General features: G+C 40.9%; 1 protein-coding gene across 4 annotated transcripts in view; it reads left to right on the plus strand.

The window, feature by feature from the left end:
- socs7 (suppressor of cytokine signaling 7) overlaps positions 1 to 12,358 on the plus strand; it is a 154,878-nt gene that overhangs the window by 41,349 nt on the left and 101,171 nt on the right. For all 4 annotated transcript variants that reach the window (XM_072249580.1, XM_072249582.1, XM_072249581.1 and 1 more), the window contains exon 2: positions 1,094 to 1,158. In XM_072249580.1, coding sequence (XP_072105681.1) covers positions 1,094 to 1,158 — 65 coding nt within the window. The remainder of the gene's footprint in view (positions 1 to 1,093; positions 1,159 to 12,358) is intronic.

Genomic DNA, 12,358 nt, shown 5'->3' on the forward strand with positions numbered 1-12,358 from the left:
ACATGCCTCGCTATCAGGACTGTTCATCACTGCACTTCAGACACTCCATAAGCCTGAGCTTTTCTAGGTGAGCTATTTATAAACCTAATTTTAATAGTGGTGCTTTGGGTAGTAAACCAGTTAATTCTTTAAATGTAGGCTAGCTGATAGATGTGGGCACATTTCCTATTTAACTGACGGTAGGCCCATCTGCCATTAATGATAAACCATGTGGCTTCTACACGTTATAATTCTGGTGGCTGCTTATCAATCTTGCAGCTGACAGCCATTAGATGAGCGTCCGAGATGTTTCCTGCATCTCCAACCTATCCCAGCCAGTGATCCGTGACCCTGACCCATTTCCCCATTCCCCCATTCCATTTGTATTGTCCTTGCTTACACTTTGAGAATGGCCTCCTCTCCCTGCTCATTTCCTGCAGTCTGTCTGTCTCTTTTTCTTTTTAAACCCTCTGGCCTCCCTGCCCACCGTGGAGAGAGTGACAAGAGGGTGCAGAACAGTCCTAGCTGCTGAAGGTACAATGTATTGCTAAGTTCAAAGTAAATTTATTATCAAAGTAAATGTAAGTCACCATATACAATCCTGAGGTTCATTTTCTTGCGGGCATACTCAATAAATCTATAGATTAATAACCATAACAGAATCAATGAAAGACTGCACCAACTTGGGTGTTCAACCAGACTGCAGAAGATGACAAACGGTACAAATACAAAAAGAAAGAAATAATAATAAATAAGCGATAGATATCGAGAACATCAGATGAAGAGTCCTTGAAAGTGAGTCCATAGGTTCTGAAAACATTTCATTGATAGGGTGAGTGAAGTTATCCCCTCTGGTTCAAGAGCCTGATGGTTGAAGGGTAGTAGTTGTTCCTGAGCCTGGTGGACTGAAGATGCAGAGTTAGCTTCTAGGACCTCAGAGTATGAACACTTCCCATTGCCTGAGAGGACACAACCTTGAGAGGATGGATTTGGCAATGAGATGCAGGCTCCTGTGTTGGGGAGTTTGAAACATTTACTGTCTCATCATGTTAAATACACGTGGTGGTCTATGGGAAGTTCCCCTCCCTGATGTTTCTTGTCTTTTCCTCCACAGCAAACCCAGACTGACTCGGACGCAAAGTGCCTTCACTCCTGTGTCTTTAGCACCACCTTTCACAGGTAAGAAGCTTTTAGAAAGCAAAGATCCTCCAAATACCAGAAACCTAAAATACAGTGGTGTGCAAAAGTTTGGGCACCCCTGGTCAAAATTTCTGTTACTGTGAATAGTTAAGTAAGTAGAAGGTGAACTGATCTCCAAAGGTCAAAGTTAAAGATGAAACATTCTTTTCAACATTTTAAGCAAGATTATTTTTGTTTTGTACAATTTTAGAGTGGGGGGGAAAAAGAAAGGAGCACCATGCAAAGGTTTGGGCACCCCAAGAGATTTGAGCTCTCAGATAACTTTTACCAAGGTCTCAGACCTTAATTAGCTTGTTAGGGCTATGGCTTGTTCACAGTCATCGTTAGGAAAGGCCAGGTGATGCAAATTTCAAAGCTTTATAAATACCCTGACTCCTCAAACCTTCTCCCAACAATCAGTAGCCATGGGCTCCTCTAAGCAGCTGCCTAGCACTCTGAAAATTAAAATAAATGATGCCCACAAAGCAGGAGAAGGCTATAAAAAGATAGCAAAGCATTTTCAGGTAGCCGTTTCCTCAGTTCGTAATGTAATTAAGAAATGGCAGTTAACAGGAACAGTGGAGGTCAAGTTGAGGTCAGGAAGACCAAGAAAAATTTCCAAGAGAACTGCTTGTAGGATTGCTAGAAAGGCAAATCAAAACCCCCGTTTGACTGCAAAAGACCTTCAGGAAGATTTAGCAGACTCTGGAGTGGTGGTGCACTGTTCTACTATGCAGTGACACCTGCACAAATATGACCTTCATGGAAGAGTCATCAGGAGTTTGCAAAAGAACATCTAAACAAGCCTGATGCATTTTGGAAATAAGTCCTGTGGACTGATGAAGTTAAAATAGAACTTTTTGCCGCAATGAGCAAAGGTATATTTGGAGGAAAAAAGGTGCAGAATTTCATGAAAAGAACACCTCTCAACTGTTAAACATGGGGGTGGATCGATCATGCTTTGGGTTTGTGTTGCAGCCAGTGGCACGGGGAACATTTCACTGATAGAAGGAAGAATGAATTCAATTAAATACCAGCAAATTATGGAAGCAAACATCACACCGTCTGCTTAAAAAAAAAAGCTGAAGATGAACAGAGGATGGCTTCTACAACAGGATAATGATCCTATACACACCTCAAAATTCACAATGGACTACCTCAGGAGGTGTAAGCTGAAGATCTTGCCATGGCCCTCACAGTCTCCCGACCTAAACATCATCGAAAATCTGTGGATAGACCTCAAAAGAGCAGTGCATGCAAGACAGCCCAAGAATCTCACAGAACTAGAAGCCATTTGCAAGGAAGAATGGGCGAAAATCCCCCAAACAAGAATTGAAGGACTCTTAGCTGGCTACAGAAAGTGTTTACAAGCTGTTGTCTTACTAAGTACTGACCATGCAGGGTGCCCAAACTTTTGCTTCAGGCCCTTTTCCTTTTTCGTTATTTTGAAACTGTAAAAGATGGAAATAAAAAAGTAATCTTGCTTAAAATTTTAAAGAAATGTGTCATCTTTAACTTTATGCCTTTTGGAAATCAGGTCATCTTTTACTCGCTTAGCTATTGACAGTAACAGAAATTTTGACCAGGGGTGCCCAAACTTTTGCATGCCACTGTAACTATCTTATGAGGATAGGTGGAGTGAGATAAGACTTTCCTCTTTGGAGTGAAGTAGAAAGAGAGTGATAGACATGGGAAAGATAAGAGGCCAGAGCCTTTTCCCAGGTGGGGAGATGGCTAATACCAGGGGCATAATTTTAAGGTGATTGGATGGAAGTATGGGGGGGGGGTGCGGTCAGAGGTAATCTTTTTACAGAGTAGTGGGTGAGTGGAACACCCAGCTGGGGGTGGTGGAGGCATTGGGGGCATTTAAGAAACGCTTGGATGGCCACGTGGATGATAGAACATTGGAGGTCTATGTGGGAGGGAAGGGTTAGATTGATCTTGGAGTAGGTCAGCACGATATTGTGGACCAAAGAGCCTATACTTTTCTATGTTAACTGCAAATTTTGAAATTCGTCCACGGGTCAAGCAGCATGTGTGAATGTAGGACGTTGAACAGTACAGTATAGCACAGGAACAGGACTTTCGGCTCGTGGCACTTTTGCCAGCCATGATACCAAATGTAACTGCCCCTATTCTGATGGTGTCTCAGCCAGAAATGTCGACTGTTTATTCTCCCAACTATCCCCTCCCAGCTTCTTTCTTCATCCCACCCTCTCTCACTGCTTCCCCTCGGTGTTGGCTTCTGTACCCTTCCTTTCTAGTCCTGACGAAGGGTCTCGGCCCCAAAAGTCGATGGGTAATGAACTGGATTTGATTAGGGAGCTTAAGTTAAGGAACCCTTAAGAGGCACTGATCATAATATGATGGAACTCACCCTGCAGTTTGAAAGGGACAAGATAAAATTAGGTGCATCAGTATTACTGTGGAGTAAAGGAAATTACAGAGGCATGATGAGGAGCTGGCCAAAGCTGATTGGAAGGGGACACTAGCAGGGATGACAGCAGAACAGCAATGGCTGGAGCTTCTGGGGGTGATTTGGAAGGTGCAGGACAGATGCATCGCAAAGATGAAGAATTCTAAAGGGAGGATGACGTAACCGTAGCTGACAAGGGGAGTCAAATGCCGCTTCCAAGTAAGAGTTAGCAGATCCTTTAGCAAAAAGTAGTGGGAAGCAGAAGGCATCTAAAAAAACCCTAAGGAGAGAAGATGAAATATGAAAGTAAGCTAGCCAATGATACCAAAGAGGACACCAAAAATTTTTTTCAGATATATAGAGCAAAAGAAAGGCAAGAGTGGATAGAGGACTGCTGGAAAATGACACATGAGGTAGTCATGGGGGATAAAGAAATGGACGACAAACTTAAGTATTTTGTGTCAGTCTTCACAGTAGAAGACTCTAGCAGAGTGCCAGAAACGTAAGAGTGTCAAGGGGCAGAAATGAGTGTGGTTGCTAATATTGAAGAGAAGGTGCTTGGGGAAACTGAAAGATTTGAAGGTAGGTTAAGTCACCTGGACCAGAGGAGGTGTACACCCCAGAGTTCTGAAAGAGGTGGCTGAAAAGATTGTGGCGATATTAGTAAGGGTCTTTTAAGAATCACTAGATTCTGGAATGATTCTGGAAGAATGGAAAATTGCAACTGTCATTCCACTCTTTTTAAGAAGGGAGGGAGGCAGAAGAAAGGAAATTATAGTCTAGTTATCATGACTTCATTGGTTGGGAAGATGTTGGATTCCATTATTAAGGATGAGGTTTTGGGGTACTTCGAAGCCTGAAGGCACACGCACAGTGATTCAGGAGCAGCTTCTTCCCCTCTGCCATCCAATTTCTAAATGGACATTTAACCCATGAATGCTACCTCACTACTTTTTAAAAAATTTGTTCTTTGCACTACTTATCAATTGAACTATTTAATATACATATACTTTAATTCAGTTTTTCTTTATTTATCATGTATTGAAATGTACTGCTGCTGCAAAAGCTAACAAATTTCTTGACATATGCCAGTGATATTAAACTTGATTCTGATTCTGATGATAAAATAGGGCAAAGTCAGCGTGGTTTCCTTGAGGGAAAATTTGCTTGACAAATCTGTTGGAATTCATTTGGGAAATAACAGGCTGGATAGACAAAGAAGACTTGGTGGATGTTGTATACTTAATTTTCAGAAAGCCTTTGACAAGGTACCACACATGAGGCTACTTACCAACAAGGTCCCATGGTATTATAGGGAAGATACTAGCATGGATAGAAGTTTCACTGATTGACATGAGACAGTGTCAGATTAAAGGGGACCTGTTCTGATTGGCTGCCAGTGACTAGTAGTGTTTCACAGGGGTCAGTATTAGGACCACTTCTTTTCACGTTATATGTCAATAATTTGGACAATGGAGTTGATTACTTTACGGCCAAGTTTTTCAGATGATACAAAGATGGGTAGAGGGGCAGGGGGTAGTGTTAGGGAAGCAAACAATTTAGACAGATTGGGAGAATGGGCAAAGAAGTGGCAGATAGAATATAGTGTAGGGAAGTGTATGGTCATGCACTTTGGTAGAAGGAATAAAGGTGTGGGCTATTTTCTAAACGGGGAGAAAATTCAAAAATCAGAGGTGCAAAGGGACTTGGGAGTCCTCATGCAGGATTCCCTAAAGGTTAACTTGCAGGTTGAGTCAGTGAGAAAGGCAAATACAGTGCTAGTATTCACTTGAAGAGGACTAGAATATACAGCAAAGATGGAATGCCAAAAGCATTGGTCAGACCATAGTTGGAGTGTTTAGAACAATTTTGGGCCCCTTATCTAAGAAAGGATGTGCTGGTATTGGAGAGGGTCCAGTGGAGGTTTAAGAAAATGAAAGGGTTAACATATGAGGAGCATTTGATGGTTCTGCACCTGGAGTTTAGAAGAATGAGGTGTGACCTCATTGAAACCTATTGAATATTGGAATGCCAAGATAGTATGGATGTGGAGAAAATATTTTTTGTAGTGGATGAGTCTGGAACCAGAGGGCACAGACTCAGAATAGTGGGACATCTGTTTAGAAGAAAGATGAGGAAGAATTTCTTTAGTCAGAGGGTAGTGAATCGGTGGAATTCACAGAGGACTGTGGAGGCCATATCATCATAGGTTGATAGGTTCTTAATTCGTAAGGGCATCAAAGGTTACAGGGCAAAAGCAAGAGAATAGGGTTGGGAGGGATAATAAGTCTGCCATGGTGTAATGGTGGCGCAGAAACGATGGATCAAATGGCCAATTGTGCTTCTATGTCAATGGTCTGCGGCCGACCCACTGTGAGATGAGGAAGTACTGTGTGCTTGTTCTTGTGGAAATGTGGCTCCAGGACAACTCCCATCCAGCATCAGTCTTCAGACCATGGCACTCAGGGACTTCTCCAAATACAGTGGGTTCCGGTCAATTGGGATGCATTCGACCAGTACATTTAGGGTCAAATAAGCAGCTGCCCCACTTAGCTGAAGTTTCATGGAAATAGTTAAAAAGATTTTTTTTAAAAAAAGACAAACTATCATTTAACTGAGTAGCAAATTATGTACTTAAATGAAATACAGAAAAAATTAGAACACTACAAACACTACTGCAGTAGTTTTAAACTGTATTAGTTCTTAATAGCTATCGATGGAGGAATTCATCCAGTGTACGTTCTTTTAACTGTAAATGAACAAAGTCAGTACAGACAATGGACTGACTTCATACAATGCTGTCGACAATTGCATCATCCAAATCTTCATTTTCATTGTAATATTCAAGATGATTGTCGATCAATATACTTGAAGTAGTGAAATAGTTTCATTTTCACTCCCGGCCGTTTCTGGCTTCTCCAAGCCTGAGTACATGAAACTGCAGTGAGCAAAACAGTTCTGAATTGTCTTGCTGCTTATTTCTTGCCAACTATCTATCAGTAACAAAAATCACTGCTTTTTGAACGCAAACACACACAACTGTCGTTAGGTAAAATCTGCTTTAAGCACAGTGTAGTGTCATAACGGCCGCACAAGAACACACATCTGATGCTAATTAGACTGTTTACCAACAGTCTCCTACCCCAATTAAACAATATAGTATCCCAAATAAACAAAGGGGATCCTGTTTTTTTTCCCCCTGGCCCCAGTCCATAGCCCTCCATTCCCCTCCCATCCATATACATCAAAAAGAAATTTGGATTTGATCCGCATCCACCACTTCCACTGGCAATTCATTTACTCCCTCATCACCTTGCGAGCGAAGAACTTCCCCCTCATGTTTCCTTAATCGTTTCATCTTTCACCCTTAACCCATGACCTCTAGTTCTAATCTCACCCAATCTCAGTGGAAAAAGCCTACTTGGATTTACCCTAACAATACTCCTCATGATCTTGTATCATCATCAGGTGCCATGCCCAGATTGAGCTTTGACTGCCATGGCCCACACACTCCTGTTTCAGGTCAAGTGGATCAGTTCATTGGTATTCATTTCTAGTTCTCTGGCTGCTGTCTCCATCATCATTTGTCTTGGCCTTCCTTTTGCTTTCTTCCCTTCAATCTTTCCCATAATTACCGTGCATTCTAACTCCTCTTTCCTAATCACATGTCCAATGAAGTTACATTGCCTTTTCATGATCTCATACATTATTTCTCTTGTGCTTGCTCTGTTCATGACATCGTTAGATAGTCATTTCGTCCATGATATTCTTTGCATCCTCCTCAAAAACCACATCTCTGCTGCTTCAATTCATTTCCTTGTGTTACTAGATATTGTCCAACATTCTGAACCATATAACATAACTGAATAAACATAACACTTCAGTACTCTGAGGTGGGTTGTCATGCCTAGTTTAGTATTGGTCAGTATACCCTTCATTCTCGTAAAGGTGTCTTTTGCCATCCCTAGTCTTCTTTTATTGTCCGCGTCGCATCTGCCATCTGATGTCACCCAGCTTCCTAAGTAGCAAAAGTTCTGTACTTGTTTTATGTCTTCCCTGTTTATTCTCAGCCTGCAGATAGGATTCTCCTTTTTGGATGTCACCATACATTGTCTTTTTGCAATTGATAGACCCATTTTTGCACTTTTTTCAACAACTATATCAATTAAGTTTTGTAATTCTTCCTCCATACTTGCAATTAACACGGTGTCATCCGCGTATCTGAAATTATTGATGTTTTCACTGCCAACTTTGATTCCCAAGATATCTCTTATTTTTTGTAATATTGTTTCACTGTACACATTAAGCAAATCATGGGAGAAAACACACCCTTGTCTAACGCCTCTCTTGATTTTCGTAAACTGACTCAATTCTCCATCTATTCTTACAGCAGCAGTTTGTTCCCAGTACAGATTTCTGATTAGGCGGAGGTCTTTCGAATCTAGATGTAGAGTTTCCTGTAATACTTCGAATAACTTATTGTGCTTCACTTTATCAAATGCTTTTGTGTAGTCGATAAAACAAACAAACAAATCTTTTTGCACTTGAATAGCTCGTTCTGATAGTTTCCTTAACATCAATATCACGTTTCTTATACCTTTGTCTTTCACAAAACCACATTGTTCTTTACCTATTTCAGCTTGTATCTTACTTTTAGCTCTTGTCATCAAAATTCTTAGAAGTATCTTAGTGATATGACTCATTAAACTTATGGTCCTATGTAATTCACATTCTATTGCTCCAGCCTTCTTAGGAAGAGTGATAAATACTGATTTTTTTCGTTTCTTCTGGTATTATTCCAGTCTCATAAATGTCATTGATTAATTCAGTAAGTTTTTCAATTCCATAATCTTCAAGGGCGATAATTTGTTCTACTACTAATTCATCAGGACCTGCTGCTTTTCCTTTCTTCATCTTGTTTATTGCATTACGAACTTCAGATTTTAAAATACTTGCTTTTCTTAATTTCTGGTTTGTTGCCTCGATTGTCTTCAAATAATTCCTGGACATACTCAGTCCATCTGTTCATAATCTCATCTTTTGTCCATGATAATGATACCGTCCTTTGCTTTCAAACATCCACCTGAAGAACGGAGGAGCTTTTTATCAGTGATATTCTTGATTTGTTGATGTAACCTTTTTGGATCGGTAATTGCTCACATTCCTGGTTTAACCATTCTTTGGCGTTTTGACATAAGCTTTTAACTTTTTTATCTAAGGACTTATATTCCATAGGATTTGCTTTCTTCAGTCTCCTTTCTTCCATTAGATTTTTGATTTCATCTGTCATCCATTTATTATTTGTGTTTTTTTCTTTTTTAGGAATCACTGACTTTGCTGATTCTACCAAGGCATCCTTCAGAGAGTTAAACTTCATTTCTACATGATTGCTATCATCTTCAACAGATTCTATTTCTAGACTTTGAAATCTATTCCTTACTTCAATTGTAAATTTTTGTCTTAAGTTTTCTTCTTTAATTAATTGCGAGTAGTCAAGGGATTGTTCAGGTTTTTGCTTCTTTAGTTTTTTAAGTTTTACTTTTACATGACATATTATTGGGTTATGGTCACTGTTACAGTCTGCACCTGGATATATTTCACATTGAGTCACTGAGTTTCTAAATTTTTGGTTCATAGTAATAAAGTCAATTTGATTTCTGGTGCTATCACCTGGACTTTTCCAGGTCCACAACCGTCTCGGATGGTTTTTAAAGTAGGTATTCGTAATAACCTGATTATTCACCTTGCACCATTCTACCCATTTCTCACCTCTTTCATTTCTTTCTCCTAGCCCAAATTTTCCTATGGTATTTCCATCAGCACTTTGTCCTGCTTTGGCATTTAGATCTCCCATGACAATAACAATATCTTGAGATTTGCATCCATTCATTGTGTTGGTGTGTGGCCAAATGTGGCCATTTCTCACCTCTTTCATTTCTTTCTCCTAGCCCAAATTTTCCTATGGTATTTCCATCAGCACTTTGTCCTGCTTTGGCATTTAGATCTCCCATGACAATAACAATATCTTGAGATTTGCATCCATTCATTGTGTTGGTGTGTGGCCAAATGTGGCCATTTCTCACCTCTTTCATTTCTTTCTCCTAGCCCAAATTTTCCTATGGTATTTCCATCAGCACTTTGTCCTGCTTTGGCATTTAGATCTCCCATGACAATAACAATATCTTGAGATTTGCATCCATTCATTGTGTTGGTGTGTGGCCAAATGGTTAAGGCGTTGGACTAGTGACCTGAAGGTCGCTAGTTGGAGCCTCAGCTGAGGCAGCGTGTTGTGTCCTTGAACAAGGCACTTAACCACACATTGCCCCTGCACGTTTCTAGCCCAGCGGCAGCAGTTGGTGCAGGGCATTCTTTGCTTGTTCAAGCTCTTCATAGAATTTACCTATATCCTCATTTGTTCCATCTGTTGTTGGTGCATATACCTGTATAATTGCTAAATCAAATGGTTGTCCTCTGAATCTAACAAGGAGCACTCTCTCTGATATTGCCCAATGTCCTAAAACACTTTTTGCCATGTTTTCATCCATAAGAATTCCTACTCCATTAGTATGGGATGTTCCACAAGAATAAATTAGTGTTTTATTTCTATTCTGACATGTTCCAGCACCTGTCCAATGAACTTTGCTTATTCTTATGATAATCTTTAGTCTTTCCATTTCATTTATCACATTGTCCAATCTTCCTGCTTGATATAAGGTTCATCAGTATCAGTGATGACGGTTGGGGATCCCCTGCTGCCCAGAATCGACCCCACCGAGCGAAGCATCTTCAGAATTGTCTTGAAGATCCTCTTGACGCTGTTGTTCTGTGATACATTTTGTGAGTTTGACCATGGTTTTCTTAGCAAATAGATTCTAGGAAACCTAGTATCTAGCAACGGTGGTTTGCTATGGCCTTCTGTGGGGTGAACTGAAGAAATCACCATTTCTCTTTCCAATTGTTCATCTGCCTGTACTATAGCCGTTGTCATTTGAGGTCGTAGCTCATCTGCCTTCTCCGTCATAAGTTTGGTTACTGAACCTGCTGGATCTGCCGTTGGCCCTCGCTCGTATCCTGAGCAGGAACCCTTGTAGGTGCTACCGTTCCGGGTCAGAGAGGCCCTGGGAGTAATGAATGACTAAGGGGTAACTCCACTTGCCCCAAAGCTCTGAAAGTCCCCAATCAGAGCCTCATCACCCGTTGCAGTTTAGAGTCATACCCAGGACAAATGATTTTGTATATCTCTATCAAATTCCCCCCTAATTCTCTTACGGTCCAGGGAATGAAGTCCCATTTAATCAGCTGTAGTTGCTTTTGTAATGTTGGAAACAAGATAACTAGTTGTAGCCCGGTATATTGCCACAAGATGAAGATGATCTTTGTGACGTGCATCAAAACGTAGTCGAATGTATCATTTGAGTCAAATCAGTGAGGATTGTGCTGAGGGAAGCCCCCAGCCTTGTAGCTGGATCTGTAAAGTGCTGCGTTAGCTGCTGTGCTACCATATTGTCCCAAACTGTAATAATGTTCAGGTAATTTATTTGTGGTGTTAGCTGAGGAATAAGTACTTTGTCAGAGAGGAGAATTTAGGTTTTAAATCTCCATGATGCATACTCTTACCTACATGTGGTACTACACTGGTGTTCAGGTCTGTTTTGTGGAAAAGTCTTGAACCCAACAACCTTTTAACTTCTAGCACTGGTCAGAAACTGGACTAACCAATGGAACATTGAAAAGTGATTCCCAGCCAAGCAGTTTTGCTATGAACACAAGAGATTCTGTAGATGCTGGAAATCCAGAGCAACACACACAAAATGCTTAAGGAACTCAGCAAGTCAGGCAGCTTCTATGGAGAAGAATGGAGAGTTGGCATTTCAAGCGAAGACCCTTTAACCAGGACTGGAAAGGAACAGGGAAGAAGCCAGAAGAAAGGTGGAGGGGGGTGGGGTGTGTGTGTGTGGGAATCTGGCTTCACCCATTAGATGGTAATGAGTGAAGCCAGATGAGGGGGAAGGTAGGTGGGTGGGGGAGGGAAAATTGAAGTGAGAAGCTGGGAAGTGGTAGGTGGAAAAGACAAAAGGCTGAAGAAGGAGGAATCTGATAGGAGAAGAGAATGAACCAATGGAGAAAGGGGAGGAGGAGGGTCACTAGAGGGAGGTGATAGGCAGGTGAGGAGAAGAGAAGGGAGCCAGAATGGGGAATGGAAAAAGAGAGTAGGGGGTAAAAATTACCTGAAGTTGGAGAAATCATGCCATCATGTTGGAGGCTACACAAGCAGAATATGAGGTGTTGCTCCTCCAACCTGAGAGTGGTCTCATCGTGGCAGTAGAGGAGACCGTGGACTGACATGTTGGAATGGGGAGTAGAATCAAAATGGTTGGCCATCAGGAAATCCTTGTTGTGGACGGAGTGAAGGTGAAGTTTTGTTATTGCTGTTGTTAAGGAATTTTTAAAAAGGAGTGTGGCTTTGATAATTAGAATCAGGTTTAATATCACCGCTATATATTGTGAAATTTGTTAACTTTGTGGCAGTGGTACAATGGAATACATGATAAATTTAGAAAAAAACTGAATTACAATAAGTATATATGTGTATATTAAGTAGTTAAATTAAGATAAATGGAAATAAAAAAAGTAGTGAGGTGGTGTTCATGGGTTCAATGTCCGTTCAGAAATCTGATGGCGAAGGGAAAAAGCTGTTCCTGAATCGTTGAGTGTGTGTCTTCAGGCTCCTGTACCTCCTCCCTGATGGCAGAGGGGAAGAAGCTGTTCCTGAATTGTTGAGTG

The sequence above is a fragment of the Mobula birostris genome, chromosome X (assembly GCF_030028105.1).
Source record: "Mobula birostris isolate sMobBir1 chromosome X, sMobBir1.hap1, whole genome shotgun sequence".
NCBI classification, from domain to species: domain Eukaryota; kingdom Metazoa; phylum Chordata; class Chondrichthyes; order Myliobatiformes; family Myliobatidae; genus Mobula; species Mobula birostris.